The sequence below is a fragment of the Thermobia domestica genome, chromosome 5 (genome assembly GCF_964235325.1).
Source record: "Thermobia domestica chromosome 5, izTheDome1.hap1.1, whole genome shotgun sequence".
In the NCBI taxonomy this organism is placed as follows: domain Eukaryota; kingdom Metazoa; phylum Arthropoda; class Insecta; order Zygentoma; family Lepismatidae; genus Thermobia; species Thermobia domestica.
In genome coordinates this window covers 319674412-319690110 of record NC_137458.1, presented here as the reverse complement: position 1 = coordinate 319690110, position 15699 = coordinate 319674412, and the positions used below count along the sequence as shown (strand labels likewise).

The following is a 15699-nucleotide window of genomic DNA, read 5'->3' as shown; positions in this document are numbered from 1 at the left end:
GATGTTTTTAGCAGCCTATAACTCCGAAAGGAAGCATTTGTGCACCCAAGATGGTCTATACTTTTTGTCTTATCATACTTTTTGTCTGATCTTGATATTAGGAATCACCTCCCAAACGTTGTCGGTGTTGTTTTGAAACACTCTGTATATGGTAGTTGGTTTCTTACCCAGTGAAACTTCAATAGCTTCTAAGTAAGGGAAGAGAGGTTTCCATTTCTTTTCAAACCTTTTCCTCGTATCTAACTGCAGTGGGTAACGAATCAGCTATCATGTTTGTGCGATTTTGAGATATTCAATTCAATTCAATTTATTGTATCCTTGGATCATACACATGATATTGGATTTTTCAATTGGCAACCATTGCAAGTTCCTACAGTCAAAATTATATAAAATCATCGATAATATACAGCAGTTCTTTAGGAGATGCCTTTTTCAGTAATTTCTTGAATTTTACAATATTTTTATCCTTTTTTATTACAGCGGGGAATATGCATAATTTCTTACCCGCATATGTTACACCTTTTTGATAATGTTACTTTTATGTTGATCAAGGTGAAAATCAACTCTTGTACGCATGGGCACCCGAAGGGGAGGGCAGGGTGGGACCCTGGCTCACGAAAACAACTTAAATTTCTTAAGATTTTTTAATACAAATAGAAAATACCAACGTAATATAGCAACCAGGGAGATGCCCCCTCAGAAAATTTTCTTCGGGCGCCTATGCTTGTACATATATCTATATCTTTATTTAATTCGAAATCTTCGCAGTTCAGCTTTGTACGTATGTACTATTATATGATACAAATATAAATTTTGTAATGGTAAAATATCAAGATCTTCATACAACAGTCGACAGGAACTTCTTTTATTTTGTAGGCGTAAAATCCTGACCAGTTTTGATTTATTTACGGTATTTTACGGACTACAAGACGCACGTTAACTATTACGTAATTTTTAAAAAACCGTAACATTTTTACCATTTTTATTATTAGATTGCAAAGCGAGACTAAAAAAAAAAATCTTACAAGTTAGTTTATAAAACTTATGCGGAGAGTTTATTTACGGCCTGTATTTTCAAGTTTGTGGTTCTAGGTTTGTGATGGTGGGGCGGGTGGGAGATAGTGTTAGAAAGTTTGTGAATCCCCGCAATTCATGTTCGTCGCATCGGTGCACTGCTGGTGCCAGTTGAATCCAGTGTTGCCAGATAGAAATAAGTTTCCCGCGGTATCGAATATATGGCCATTTTTAAGACTGGTAGGAATTTTAAGGTGGATCACTAGGTGTTCTCGGTGCTATGCTAAACGGTGCTTGAATAGTGCGGCGTTGCCAGATAGTGTCGAGTGTTTACTGATGCCAGATAATAAAGGAAGTAATCATAGAATTCTCCTTGGATACTTACTGGAGAAAATAGTTTTCGACCCTTACGGCAAGTCACAGCTAAGTTCCGCTTCTCGAACTGCAACGCTAGAATCCAGGAATTTTCTTATTGTGACTACCACAGTAAATGTACAAATTTGGCAACAACGCATTATGGCGTTCTGCCCAAGTTTCTTCTCAAAATCTATTTCCTTAAATGTAAATTAATATTTAAATAAAATATGAAACATAATACGAAAAACTTTCAAACAATATATCTATTTCGTAATAAGATCGTTATTTTAAAATACTTTACACATACAAATAAACATTTCATAAAACTGAGCACTTCTAGTAAGATCTAACAGCGAGTGCCATCTTGTGTGCTCATTGAAAAACTAACAAAATATGTTCTTTTATTTGTTATCTTTTTCGATATCAGAAGACACAACCAATAGAATCAGTGTCTTAAGTTGTAGCTGAAACATAACTCTATTTTATAGTACAATATTTATAACATATAATGTTTCATTGCGCAGCAGTTAAGGGAATGAGCTAAATAAAATACGTACTGACTTCCGGGTGGTCATCCACCTTAAATCAAACACTAGACATTTTTGTATTAATTTCGAGTATAAAACGCGCCTGAATTTTAAAGGCAAATTTTCGAAGAAAAAGGTGTGTCATAGTCCGTAAATACTGTATTTATTTATTTATTTATTTCAAAATATATCACACTTACTACTATTACAGCAAAATATGATACCATATTTTAATATCGCATGAAAAGTAGCGTAATATAATATAAGGTTTAAGCTCTTGGTAGATTTGTTTTTTCCCTAAGAGTTCTTATTGCGTGGCAGAGGCGCCTTAATTTTATTTATTTATTTATTTATTTTTATATATATATGTTTCTCATAATTGAGATTACGGTCAATTGCTACTTCTAAGAATGAATCGTGTTCAAGTGGTTTATCTTTCGTTATTAACCCTTTGACTATCAACGGGATACATGTGTTCCATACGAATAATTCAAACATCGTTGGGGATTTTTTTTTTTTTAGGTAATTCTAAAAAAAAAGAAAATACATGTAGTTCTCCCATCAGTTTAGATATGACCAGGAGACTGTGTTTAGTTTCCAAAACTGTGTATAGATATCAGGAATATCCCACATTAAAGGAGTCGTACATGTGCAGTACTTATAAAAGAATATTCACATTAAAAAAATGGCAGTCAAAGGGTTAAAGCAGAGATTAGGAGTAACCGCAATGTTCTTGCTGTGATGGTGGAGAAGTGAATATATTTCTTCAATGTTATGAATTTCTTCGTTTTCTTTTCGCAAAATAAGTGATATTCCTATCTGAAGTTATATTGTGTAATAATTTTCTTCCTTTTTCAGGGATGATCTTCGAACAGCGAACATTATAGTAGATGACCCAGATGGCGTCTCCTGTCTGGTGATTGATCGTGAAACCTTCAACCAACTTATCTCCAGTCTTGACGAAATCCGTACTCGATACATCGATGAAGGAGTCGAGAGAAGGAAGTACGTTCAGTTTCCTTTATTTATTTTCCACGAGGATCTCTGTGTGTAAATTATATGCAGCACATTATAATATAATGAATTACTTAGCTACTTCTGTTCCTATAATTGATATCGAAACACAAGTAAGCGAGTAATTCGGTATAAATTAGTGTATTATATCGTAGTAAGTCAATGTTTAGGGATTATGGAAAACCACGCCCAGGAATTCTAACTATTATTTTACTTACAGAGTTCTGTAAATCCTGAATTTTCTTCAGAGTTGCAAGCTTTCGACTCTCCCCTGGAGTCTTGGTCATGAGGTTAAAAGCAGGAAGAAAAAGAATAGAAACATCAAGGAATAAAAATGGAACGGACTTACCAAGGGAAGAGCTGTATTGTACAAAAAACACGTTGTCCAGTGCGTCAGCGATCTATAGATGAGATTGATACGAACTAAAATGTGGCGGAGTCAATTTGTGCGCCTTTCCTTTTTCTTGTTGGAAGGTTGCCAACTCATGTTATTACTTTTATTGTCATGCTAATACTGTGAAAATTTTGTAATTACTGCCTCCTATTCGCCACTCAGTCGTCCCTTGTCCAAATTTAATTTCGATTTTTTTAAATGAATAAATAAATTTTCAGAAGCCAATTTGGCTAATTCATTGCTAGCTCCGAATAAAATTAAAAAAAAAAAAAAAATTGAAGCTAGAAATGAAGTAGAGCGACCAGTTTTTGAAAATTTATTTATTCATTTAAAAAAATTGAAATTACATTTGGACAAAAGATTCTTGAGTGACGAATGGGAGGCGGTAATTAAAAATTTTTCACAGCATTGGCATGGTAATATAAAAATAATAATATGAGTTGGCAACCTTCCAACAAATAAAAGGAAAGGTGCACAAATTGACTCTGTTCTATTTTTTAATTCGCATTAATTTCATCTGTAGATCACTGACGCACTTGACAGCGTGTTTCCGTACAACACAGCACTTTCCTTGGTAAGTCCATTCCATTTTTATTCCTTGATGTTTCTATTCTTTTTCTTCCTGTTTTTAACCTCCGTGACCAAGACTCCAGGGGAGAGTCGAAAGCTTCGAACTCTAAAGAAAATTCAAGAATTATAGAAATTTGTAAGTAGAATGATGATTCGGGATTAATTTATTGATTTTTTCTCCCTGTTGTTTGTTGAAGCTTAAGCTTTCAGCACTGAGAAGTATCTTCTTTAGTGGGATGTGAAGGTGAAAGAGAACGGTTTCTTATTGAGAGGACGTCTTAGGATGGGTACTTGGTACTTGAATATACCTAATAGTCTGAACAAATAATATTTGAATGGCGGCATTTCCTCGTATCCCTTTATATTCCTGTGTTCTCACCTTTTCCTAGAAGAAAGGAAAATATAACAAAGAAGTTCCGACCAATGACAAATGTATAATACGAAAGGAATCCTAACAGAAGCGTAAGACAGGGCGTCGCGGTGGCTCAGTGGTACAGCGTTCACCTCTGGTGCATGTGGTCCCTGGTTCGATCCCAGTTCACGTCAAGTGACTGTGGTGGACAAACACCGTGTGCGTTGGTTTTCTCGGTGTTCTCCCGTTTCCTCGCACTTTATTCATTCCATCATTGCATTTATTACTTATCATCACCGTATCATTTAGTCTAGCCGGCATATCCGTGGGACGTAAAACAGAAAGTTTTTATTTTATTTTCATTTCAAGAACGGTAATTTAGTTTCTCGTTATTTCTGAGCTAGAATGTTTTAAAATGTATTTATAAAGACAATTGTCACTTTAGGATTCCAAGCAATAAATGTTTCTGCTTTGAGAAGTTGTAGAGTACAATTTTGTTTTCGTGCTGTTTCCAAATGATAATTTATGTTCCTAGTTGAAAGTTGTAGTATATCACTATAGCCTGGACTACTTACTGTTATAATGATTTCTTCCCACAACTGGTCGGCACGCGTAGGCAGAAGTGTCTTTATGGTATTCATCTACTAACCAGGGCCGTATTAAGGACAAGTTATTGAGATTGTAACCTAGCACTGCATGAAGATAGTCAAAGCAGTTCGAGTGTCTTATAGGAAAATGCAGGTTCAAGACGAACCAGGCCAAGATAAGCAGGTGGCCAACTTAGAGAGGTGGCCAAGTTGACAGTTTTTACTGTACATGCAAATATATTTTAGGTATAGCTATACAAGAAAAGAAAAATAAATAATTTCAGATTTTGCTAATGCTTTTTTCTTGAGTTTGCTATCATTTCATTCAACCAATCGACTGTTTTTAAATTCAGGGGCTGAGTCAATTATTTCCCAAACGGTTCTGTCCGATAGTTTCATTCAGGTCCCAATAATATTAAGTCATATGTACAATTCAGTGTGTTTTCATCTTTTGAATGTTTATCATTTAAGTTTAAGACTTGAATTTTCCAAACTAGGGTCACTGGTTTAAGGTCTCAATATTCAGGATCGGTTATTGAAAATAAAATATTGCCGCTATCTTTTTTCTTTCTTTCTTCACAGATATTTTTAATCTCTACCTCATATCACCTGATTACTCATAAACTCAGTTTATTTTAATTAGTGGAACGAAATATCTTGGTGGAATTTTCAACAGGGAAGGTTTTATCACTATAATATTTTCGGCTACCGTCTTAAGATTTTAGCACCTTAAAAAAACTTTTAAAAAATAATAAAATAAAATAAAAATAAAAATTGAAAAAATAAAGAACAGATTTCTTCGAAAGATTTTGTCATAAAACCTGGGATCAATGTGTAAAGTTTCAGAATGCCTTAAGTTAAGTGCTCTAGTACAGTGAAGAGCGTGGTTTTTAGAGGGTTTCTAATATAAATAGAGTTTCACATTTTTTAATAAGTATATTATTATAATATTGATGTATATTTGCAAAAATTTTAGGTGATGGAAATCTGAGGCCTAGTAATAACATTATCTTTTTAAAATATTGATTATGCATCTGTCAGCAAATATTAAAGAAATCAATTTTCCATTTCTTCTTAAATATTATAGTCTTAAATATTAAAAACGACAAACGCAAATATTATAGTTTAATGGTAATAAAGTCCTTCCATATCAAAGATATTAAAAGGTATTTCATTATATTATATTGATCTTCTGCATATCTTATAAGAACGACTCCATTTAAACACTTTTAGACTTCAACCTCATATCGTCCTTTGGCCGCAGAATTCCAAACTTAATTCTGTCCTCAAATTTCAGGAGGTTATCCTCTCTGAAAGGCGGTATGAGAAAATCAAGATGCTTATCAGGTTTATTTCATTTTGAGTTGTCATCATGTGCTTGTAGCAACCGCTTCTTGTAAAGAAACAATGTATCTAATGTATTTCAAAAATCCTTTTCCTATCACATGCTACTTTTAGGACTACTTCTTCAAAAGCAGGTAAGTGAAAGAATGTATTTGTTTACATGTACAGAAGAAGGGCAGAGAGAGAGAGAGAGAGACAGAGAGAGAATTCAGTTCTCTAATGAGTGCAGATGAATTTTAAAAATACATTGGTACACAATAATTTATAAGAAATATCATAGTATGAAGTGTTTATTACTACGAGGACTGTCCAGAAAGTAACAGACGTTTTGAAATATAAAAGTAACAGATGTTTTGAAATAAAAAAGTAACAGATGTTTTGAAATAAAAAAATAACAGAATGAACAAACCAAATTGTATTATATACATTTGAATGGTACTCTTAGACTACTGTTCCACATAATCACCATGTAAATTAGGGCACTTATCATACCGTGGCGCACAATGTTCGAAGTGGGAAAAAAAAGCAGAGGCGGTATGTTTTATTTTGATTCTGACTCAACCTATCTAAATGTTGAAATACAGTGAGGGTATGTTGCCTTAAAACTTGCATTTCTATTTACATAATGACTATAAACCGTTGGAGAGCTTCTCTATAGTTACGTGGGGGAGGAATATGCAGAGACTTTCATCCCCGTCAACAGCTTTCTTAAAAAATATACAAAAATCCCCTTATGTTGTATTATAGGGAATTATACACAAAAATGCCCAAAAACCGAGTTTTTATATTAACAAGTTCATGTGGGAAAACTCCTGGATCCCCAACTCGACTGATGGGTATTCCAATCCCCCAGAAGATCCGCCCCCACAGCAGACAACCCCTAAATCCGCCCGTGCTCAAAATATAACATTTGCATTAAGGCAAGGAGATACAGACATATATATATAGAAAAAACAATTCAATATGACACATCAAAATATAAACTAGATGGAGCTTCTTTGAAGGCACATCATTTTAAAAACAAAAGGAAGGAAAAAGATAACAAAAATGTCATTGTTATCAATTTAGAAATTATTTCTACTTAAGAAATAAAATCTTTTTACGTGTAAAGCTATTCGTCAATTACTGTGTATAAAAACGGATTTATTAAAGGTATTTAACATTTACTTTTCAATGACGGTACGTCTTGATCACTGAAAAATCAGAGGCGGTATGGAACACCACCGCATACCGTCTCACTTCGATCACTGGTGGCACAACTTTATCAATACCATCGCGGTAGAAATCTTCTGCCCGAAATTTGTGGTAACCAAGCTTTTCCACCAGATTTTCATGCATCAAACTCCATGAAATTTTGGGAAAATGTTCATCAAGTTCCGTAATCGAGAAATAACGATTTGCACGAATTTTATCGTCGATTTGCCTCACTAGTTCATCAGACAGAAGGCTAGACCTACCACTGCAATCCTCATCATGAAGATTAGAACGACCATTTTAAAAATCAATGCATCATTGTCCCACTTCACTCATTATTCCATGTCCCTACACTTCACACAGCTGCCGATGGATTTCAATTGGCTTGTGGTATTTTTTACCAACAAAAACCTAATCACACAACGCACCTCACAAGAGGCGGGAATTTCTATTACAGCGCACATTGTAACACGCTACAGAAAGCACAGCAAGAGCGTCATAGTTCTCACGCTACCTCAGCTGGATGCATACTGAGTATGGCAACGTTTTGACACCAAGATGGCGACTTATCCGCACCCACTGCCGTGATAGGCCAAAACGTCTGGTACATTCTAGACAGCCTTCATAATTTTTATTATTATTATTATTATTATTATTATTATTATTATTATTATTATTATTATTATTATTATTATTTAATTGTTGTGATATACTTGCATAATCTAGTATAAGGTTTAATTTTTATTAAAGAAAATTTGGACCCTTAGCACAAATTTTATATCACAACACATGCATGTGTGAAATTAGAATGACCGTATGACTACTGCTTAAAAAGAGGTGGCCTGTAATGTATGACACTTCGTTAAACAGCATAATTTTACCCCAAATAGTAAAAGAATACTTCCCGCTTATCCTTATTACAAACAGCTACCTTCATATGATGAATTTACAGGTTACTTATTTTGATGTACTTACCTACTGATATCACTTTTGCAACAAATTACTTATTACCAGCCTGCCTTACTAAAAATAATACAAAATTTACCGTTTTTCTTTTGCTTATTTATTCATAAGTGAAAGGAGATAATGAACTGTAACTTACCACAATCATAGATAATGTAATTCTATAACAGAAAATATGAACCTGAAAAATTTTCAGTGTTGTCATCCATAGAAATTACAGTGTTGCCAGAATAACATTTCCCCCAAAAATCTAAATTAAGGCAGCGACTAGAGGAACGAACTCAACTGCATTTGATTACATATCATGTTGTCTTGGAATCCTGTGAACTACTTTTTAAATAGTAGTTGTATTTAGTTTGTAATAAACAAAATAGTTTTAACATAGTTATTAAAATTAAATAATAATGTTATTTAAATAGTAGTTCACAGGATACCCAAACAACATGATACGTAATCAAACGCAATTGATTTAGTTCTGCTAGTCACAGACTTAACTTAGATTTTGGGGGAAATGCTACTCTGGCAACACTGTAATTTATATGGATGGCAACACTAAAAATTCTTCAGGTTCATATTTTCTGTTGTAGAATTACATTATCTATGATTGTTGTAACTTGCATTTCACTATCTCCTTTCACTTATGAAAAACAAGCAAAAGAAAAATGGTAAATGTATTATTTTTAGTATGTCAGGCTTTTAAGCAAGAGTTTATATTTAAAAGTGGTCGATATTGATAGAGTCTAACTCAAAAAACTGCTGTTATTAGTTTTCTGTTGTAATGTACCCAGTTGAGGTAGTCCCATCTATCTGCCTTTGAAACATCCCATTAGGAAATGCTGCCACACGTTTTTGGTCCTCGATGTACAACGGCGGCAGAACCACATTCGAATTAGTTTCAGTCTTTGGGCTGCTATAAGTGGCTTATTCGGACCGAAGCCGGAAACTGCGCGATTAGCTTTTCTTTTTTTGACCAGGATGCGGTATTATGACAGCCTGGTTTACCGAATTATTTCAAAAGCTTTGGTCAGGGATGTTCGCTTTGCGTTTTTCAATTGTTTATCATACATCTTCGCGCATATTATATATTATTCGCGGCATTAAAGTTGGTTTAAGTAAATTTCATAGAGTATTACGGTATATTTAAGGGTGCTGCATTGAATTTGGACTTGGCAGGTGGAATTTTTAATTTATAGTTGAATTGATAGGGGAAATGTTGAAACGGATTTTGATAAAGAGAGCGGGACATAATCTTCAACCGTACAAAAGTTACATAGATTATTCATGGAATGGGTAGCGAGAAATGTGTAGTGTGAGTGGGGGTAGCTTTCTTATCTTCGTTGTGGATTTCCAAGTTATAGCGTTGTGAATATGGGAGTTTCATCGTGCGCATTATAGAAAATCCATGATGTATTTTTCATTACTTGACATTTGTCGTGTAATTTCTGATGAAAGAATAATTTCCTACGCCTCCTCCTACGGATGCTACGGGCCATATCCCCACTTAGGCATGAATTTGGATGTAAAGGGTATTAGAATTGTCACCAATCAACTTATAGACACCGAAAACTATGGGTTCGTCATTTTCAATTAATTTCACGCCACCATTCCCCCTCAGGAGTATTAATGAGAGCTGAATTTAGGTTTAAAGGGCCTCGGAATGTCACTATTCATCTCAGCGACCCGAAAGCTACGGATTCGACACTAATATCGGCCGTTTTCGATCATTCTTATATGCACCCCTCAATCCTTTTAAGTGTGCTAGGGGGTCGTATCCCCCACTGGGGCTGAACTTCGACTTAAAGGACATCGAACTTGCCAGCAATCAACTTAGGGACCCAGGAAACTATGGATTCTATACTAATATCGGTAATTTTCAATCATTTTTATGTTTCCCACTGTCACTTCTCCTCTTGGTATGTTAGGGAGGTCTTTCCCTCTCAGTACTGTTTTCTAGACTGTAAGTAATATATGTACCAAGTTCGGTTAAAACTGTTCCAGGCCTTCCTGAATCATGTTGGAACACACAAACATTTATATATCAAGAACAGATGATTATTTCCTGAAATTGTTGAAGCTTTGAAGTTAGACCCTTTCAGCATTCATTGATTTATGTATGAACCTGTCAATAATGCTTAGATTCCATGTCTTATCGATATGTTGTAGAAGGCTTCTAATATTGTCTTTTATTGTCTAGAATTAACGAGGAATTCCGGGAACTGAAATTGTCCGACCTTCGAATCATCGCCACTTTGGGTGTTGGTGGTTTTGGACGAGTTGAATTGGTACAAATTGCTGGAGATCCATCACGGTCCTTTGCACTGAAACAAATGAAGAAGAGTCAGGTAGGTATAACTAATAAATGAATGGCTCTCAGAGATAATTCCGAAAGTCTAAAACTTGACATAATGAATATTCTCGTATTGTCATATTTTTAGGCATAATTATTATTAAGTTATGATGCAGAACGGGCTTAGCGGAATAATCAGTACTCTTACCAGAAAATTCCGAATTTGGTTCATGTTAACGGGTTTTTTGTCATCTTTGCTTAATAAAGTAGTTCTTCGACTTGTGACAATAATTCATTCGAGAAAGTTACTTGAATTATTATAGTCCCATATCCAGGGCCGGATTTAAGCATGGGCCACATGGGCCCGGGACCAGGGCGGCCAATTTTTAGGGGCGGTATTTTTTTTTTAAATATTTAAAACACGACAAAACTATTGAAAATACATATTAAACCAACGACTCAATAAAATATGCGAAAGCCAATTTTTTAATGGATGTGACTACTATAATATTGTAGCAGATTAGTCGTTGCAAATATTGTCATAAGTCAGTTGGTTATTACGGTGGTTTCATCAGTTGTCGGTGGATCTGCTGAAAAGGGCGACTCGTACTTTCACAAATTGGCGTGTATTTACTTATTTATTTATTCAACAAATACTAGTTACAGCCCGGAATCCATTTTACACTGGGTATATAACAATAACAGAATAAAAAAGGAAAAGGTATGTTTAAGTTCTACACGAGGTTGGTGAGAAAAAAACTAAAGATTATCCAGACTATTCTTGAATCTGATAGTGAATGCGTAGTAAACAGGCGTAAAAGATAACGAAAAAGAAAGAAATTCTTTGATGAATCAAAATCATCTGAATCAGAAGAGGAAAAGGAGGTAGAAAACCCAGATCATTGTCTTCAAGAAACCTTTATTCTGGTCATTGACAACCTTCTTTCCGAATTGAACAAGAGAATCGCGGCCTACAATGAGTTTCTCAGCAAATTTTCCTTCTTAACAAATCTATGCAACTTGAGTGCCGAAGAAATCACCTCAGCAGCGACTTCTCTTCAGGAAGTGTATGCAGCTCAGATCGAGGAATCTTCGTTTGTTGTTGAGTGCCTTCATTTAAAAGGACTTTTAGCTCAAGAGAAGTTCTGAAGTGCTGAAGAAATGTTACTGTCGCAACTTAACTGATTTCTCGTATCGAAAAGTCTTTAGGAATTATATCCTAACATAAGTATTTGCCTTAAAGTGTTTCTATGTACACCAGCAACTAACTGTGCGGCGGAAAGATCATTTTTCCACACTATCAAGAATCAAAAACTATTTGAGATCTACTCTTTCTCAGAAGAACTGGTTCATCTAGCTGTTTTAGCCATAGAAAAAGACTTGACTGTTAAACTTGATTTTGATGACGTTATTAATAATTTGCAGCAAGACGTAATGTCAAAGCAAGATGTAAACAGTTTTGAAAAACAAAACTTTCAGAAACGTCATTTTGTAAGTTTTTAGTTACAATAATATAACTCTTTATATCATTTAAGATTGTTTTATATTTTGCTGTCTTTTACACCATGAAATGTTGAATAGGTTAGGCAAAAGCCAGGTAAGCTTTTAATGAATCTACTCCAAATGCAGGCCAAATATAGGAATTAAAATTTATTACATAAAATGAATAATAAGAAATAAGAACAGCAATAACTAGTAATAGTAATAATTATAATTTAGTACCAAACGTAAAAGTAATATTTTAAGAAGTGGATCCAGGAGAATGGAAGATTTGGAGAGCGATGCGATTGGTGTGGTTAGGCGGCAATTTCGCTAGGACCCATGAGCGCAAAACATGGAAATCCGGCCCTGCCCTTATCTCGAATCGAATTTTTCCATATAAAATAAAGAAGTCTCCAGTAATTTTTTTGTTCTTCATTCATAAAACATTAACCTCTTAACATCAAAATGAATTAACATATTTTATGCAGAGGAAAGGCGGTTTTCGTTGAAATAACCATCATAAGCGTGGTACTGAATATTCGTAATCATCAGGATGTACCACAAATGTGTCAGAGAGATCTGTTTGTGTTAGGCTTTCCAAACGCATAAGGCATTTCGCTAACAGACACATAAATTTACATTGAAAGTTTAAACCCTATTAAAACTCTTTTTAAGTTTGATTTATGAGACTTTATTCTTGTACCTTTCGCAAACACCAAATTGCAAACTTAGAATCTGAATTAATCTCATATTCCAACAATAGTAATTATAAGTGGTTACGTTGGTCAAATTTTATTTTAATTTTAGTTGCATTGTGTGATTGTGTGCTTTAACTTTCAATATATATATAATTCCTTTCGTATAACTTTAAAATATTTAATAATTTCTTTACTATATTAATTATCCTGTATTTTTTCCTTTTCTCTATTCTCGTTGTAGATCGTAGAAACAAGACAACAACAGCATATAATGTCAGAAAAAGAAATAATGGGAGAGGCTAACTGTGATTTCATTGTAAAACTCTTCAAAACTTTTAAGGATAAAAAATACTTGTATATGCTAATGGAGTCCTGTCTAGGAGGAGAATTGTGGACGATTTTGAGGTGAGAGATTAATAGTTTCATAGTAGTAACATTATTTTAAAAAGTAACTAATACCCAGCATTGAATAAAACTATGAGAGAAAAATGGCATTATCTGACGAGAACACTTCAATTTATAAACAAAATGATTTTTTAGGTAATATATTTCTTCTTTTTTCTCAACCATAGGTTGGTGGGCAACATGGGAATTTTAAACCTTTTCTCTCGCTTGGGAGAGCTGTTCTGTACTTTGATAAGGTCTCTTCTTCGTAATATTCTATCCTTAGTCTTCCTCTTCCTGGTTTTCCTTCTGCCTTTTCCTCTATCAACACGGTGGTCCAATCAGAGTGTCGAATAAGATGGCCAAGCATGCTGTTTCTTCTTTTTCCTATTACCCTCATGATCTGTCGTCCTTCATTAGCTTCCTTTAGTACGTCTTCATTCCTTTTCCTTTCAGTCCATGATTCTGCGCCAATACTACATTTCAAATGCTTTCAGCTTGGTTATTTCAGCTTTTCTCAATGTCCACGTCTCTGATCAATAAAGCGCCACGCTCCATACCAGATTCTTAATAAATCGTTTACGAACGCCCAACGATACATTTCTTGATGTTAGTAGTCCTCTTTTCCTATTGAATGCTTGTTTAGTCTGTGCTGTTCTGGAACTTACGTCTTTTTCACTTCTTCCGTTCGAGGATATTCCTAAATAGGGGAACGTCTTCGATTTTCTCTCCATCTAGCCATACGTTTTCCCCTTCCTGTCCTGCTCTTGTGCACTTTATTATTTTGGTTTTCTTCTTATTTATCTTCATTTTTCATTTTTTTTTCTAGTTGGTCGTTCAGGTTTGAAAGTGCTTCCTGCAAGTCCTTTTCGTTCTCCGTTGTCACTGCTATGTCATTAGCAAACCTTATTGTGATATCAGAAATATGCTTAGATATTCATTTTTTGAAATATTTTATTTACGATTATATTGTAATAAACAAGGAACAGCGTAGTTCTAGTGGTTAGAATGTTGGATTCATGTCTGCGTAGTCCCGGGTTTGATTCCCGGTTGGTGCGTCCACCCAGCGTCGTGAGGCAAACTGGGTAGTCACGTGAATAAAAGACGTGACGGCTACTATGTCTAGAAAGCTCCCGATGACCACGCGTTCGTCGCTAGACAGGACGTAGTTCCACCAGTCGCTAACAGATGGCGTGAAGCGGCTCAGGCCCACAAATCGGGCCGTTACGCTAAGTGGTTTGGTTTGGTTATATTGTAATAAACATCTGGGTTGTCAGAATACATGGTTGTGTAGCTAAAAACTACTAGACAAGATGAAACTTTGTGTCAAATTTCAAATCCCACTTAAATTTGATTGTGTATACCAATTACATGGTTTATTTCTATAATACTTAAAATGTCTGTACGTGTATTACTTCAAATTATATTTACTTTTGCTATATTGTGAGTGTTCGTTCCCATCATGGTGTACACAATAACCTACAGTCATTTTTAATTATTATAGTGTAAATTTAAATGTTGTTCGTAAACAGGGGTGCCCACAAAGGGGAGCTATGACGCAAACTGCGTCATTGACATATTTGGGAGGGGGGGGGTTAAAAATCTGTATAAATGTGTTTGAGGCGGTGTAAGAATTAATCGAAAAGAAGATTTTTTCATGGAAGAACACCTACGGACAGACAATTGGGGGGTGCGTCATGGACATAAGGGGGGGGCACCACTGTCGGTAAATATACTGATTAATACAAACACAGTTCGAAATCTTCTGACAATCTACATATCTGTTGCTTAGCTATAGGCGTGAACTATTACAATAGTTACTTGCTCCTTAACTCAACTGTATCGGGTGTTCTAAAAAAATGTCGCACACAGACAACAGAGCGCTATTATTAAGGTCAAAATAAAGCGAAAATGCTATATAATGCTATACTCTCCAGAGCCTGCTTCAGCCGCTATGGGGAATCAAAATTTCACTATGTGGCATCGTCGTAGATTAGCTTGGAACCATTAGGATTGTTATTCCAATTCATTAAGCAGTCACACCGATTGTTATGCTAGTAAATGGTACTAGTGTCAAACGTTTATCGACTTTAACTGCCATCTGGAAAGAATCGAAATAACTGTTTGATGGATTCGTAGATCTTCTCTGAGTTTCTTTATTTGCTACGTTGCCACATAGTGCAATTCGCATTTCAAGACGAGGACTCGAAAGGTATACAATTATATATATTTTTTGCTTTATTTTGACTTGTAGAATAATGATTTGTAGGCCGTGGGCGCCATTTTTAGAACACCCAATATATATTGAACGTATGTTTAGAGGTTAAAAGGGGTGGAAGTTGTAATTTACTTTCCATAAAATAAGAACTGTGAATTATTTTAGTTCCACTTAAGTAATTACTGAGTAATAATTATCAAATCTCAATATAAGATCTCATATATACAAATTATCTATAATCTGGCAGTCTATACCCACAACTCCCAGCATTTAATCTCTACACCATGCATTGCTAATATTTTTATCATTATCAT

General features: G+C 34.8%; 1 protein-coding gene across 3 annotated transcripts in view; it reads left to right on the top strand.

The window, feature by feature from the left end:
• The window catches only part of for (cGMP-dependent protein kinase for), a 316811-nt gene that overhangs the window by 282876 nt on the left and 18236 nt on the right, over positions 1-15699 (top strand). For all 3 annotated transcript variants that reach the window (XM_081760529.1, XM_081760527.1, XM_081760528.1), the window contains 3 exons: positions 2757-2903; positions 10511-10658; positions 13025-13188. In XM_081760529.1, the coding sequence (XP_081616655.1) occupies positions 2757-2903; positions 10511-10658; positions 13025-13188 (459 nt within the window). The remainder of the gene's footprint in view (positions 1-2756; positions 2904-10510; positions 10659-13024; positions 13189-15699) is intronic.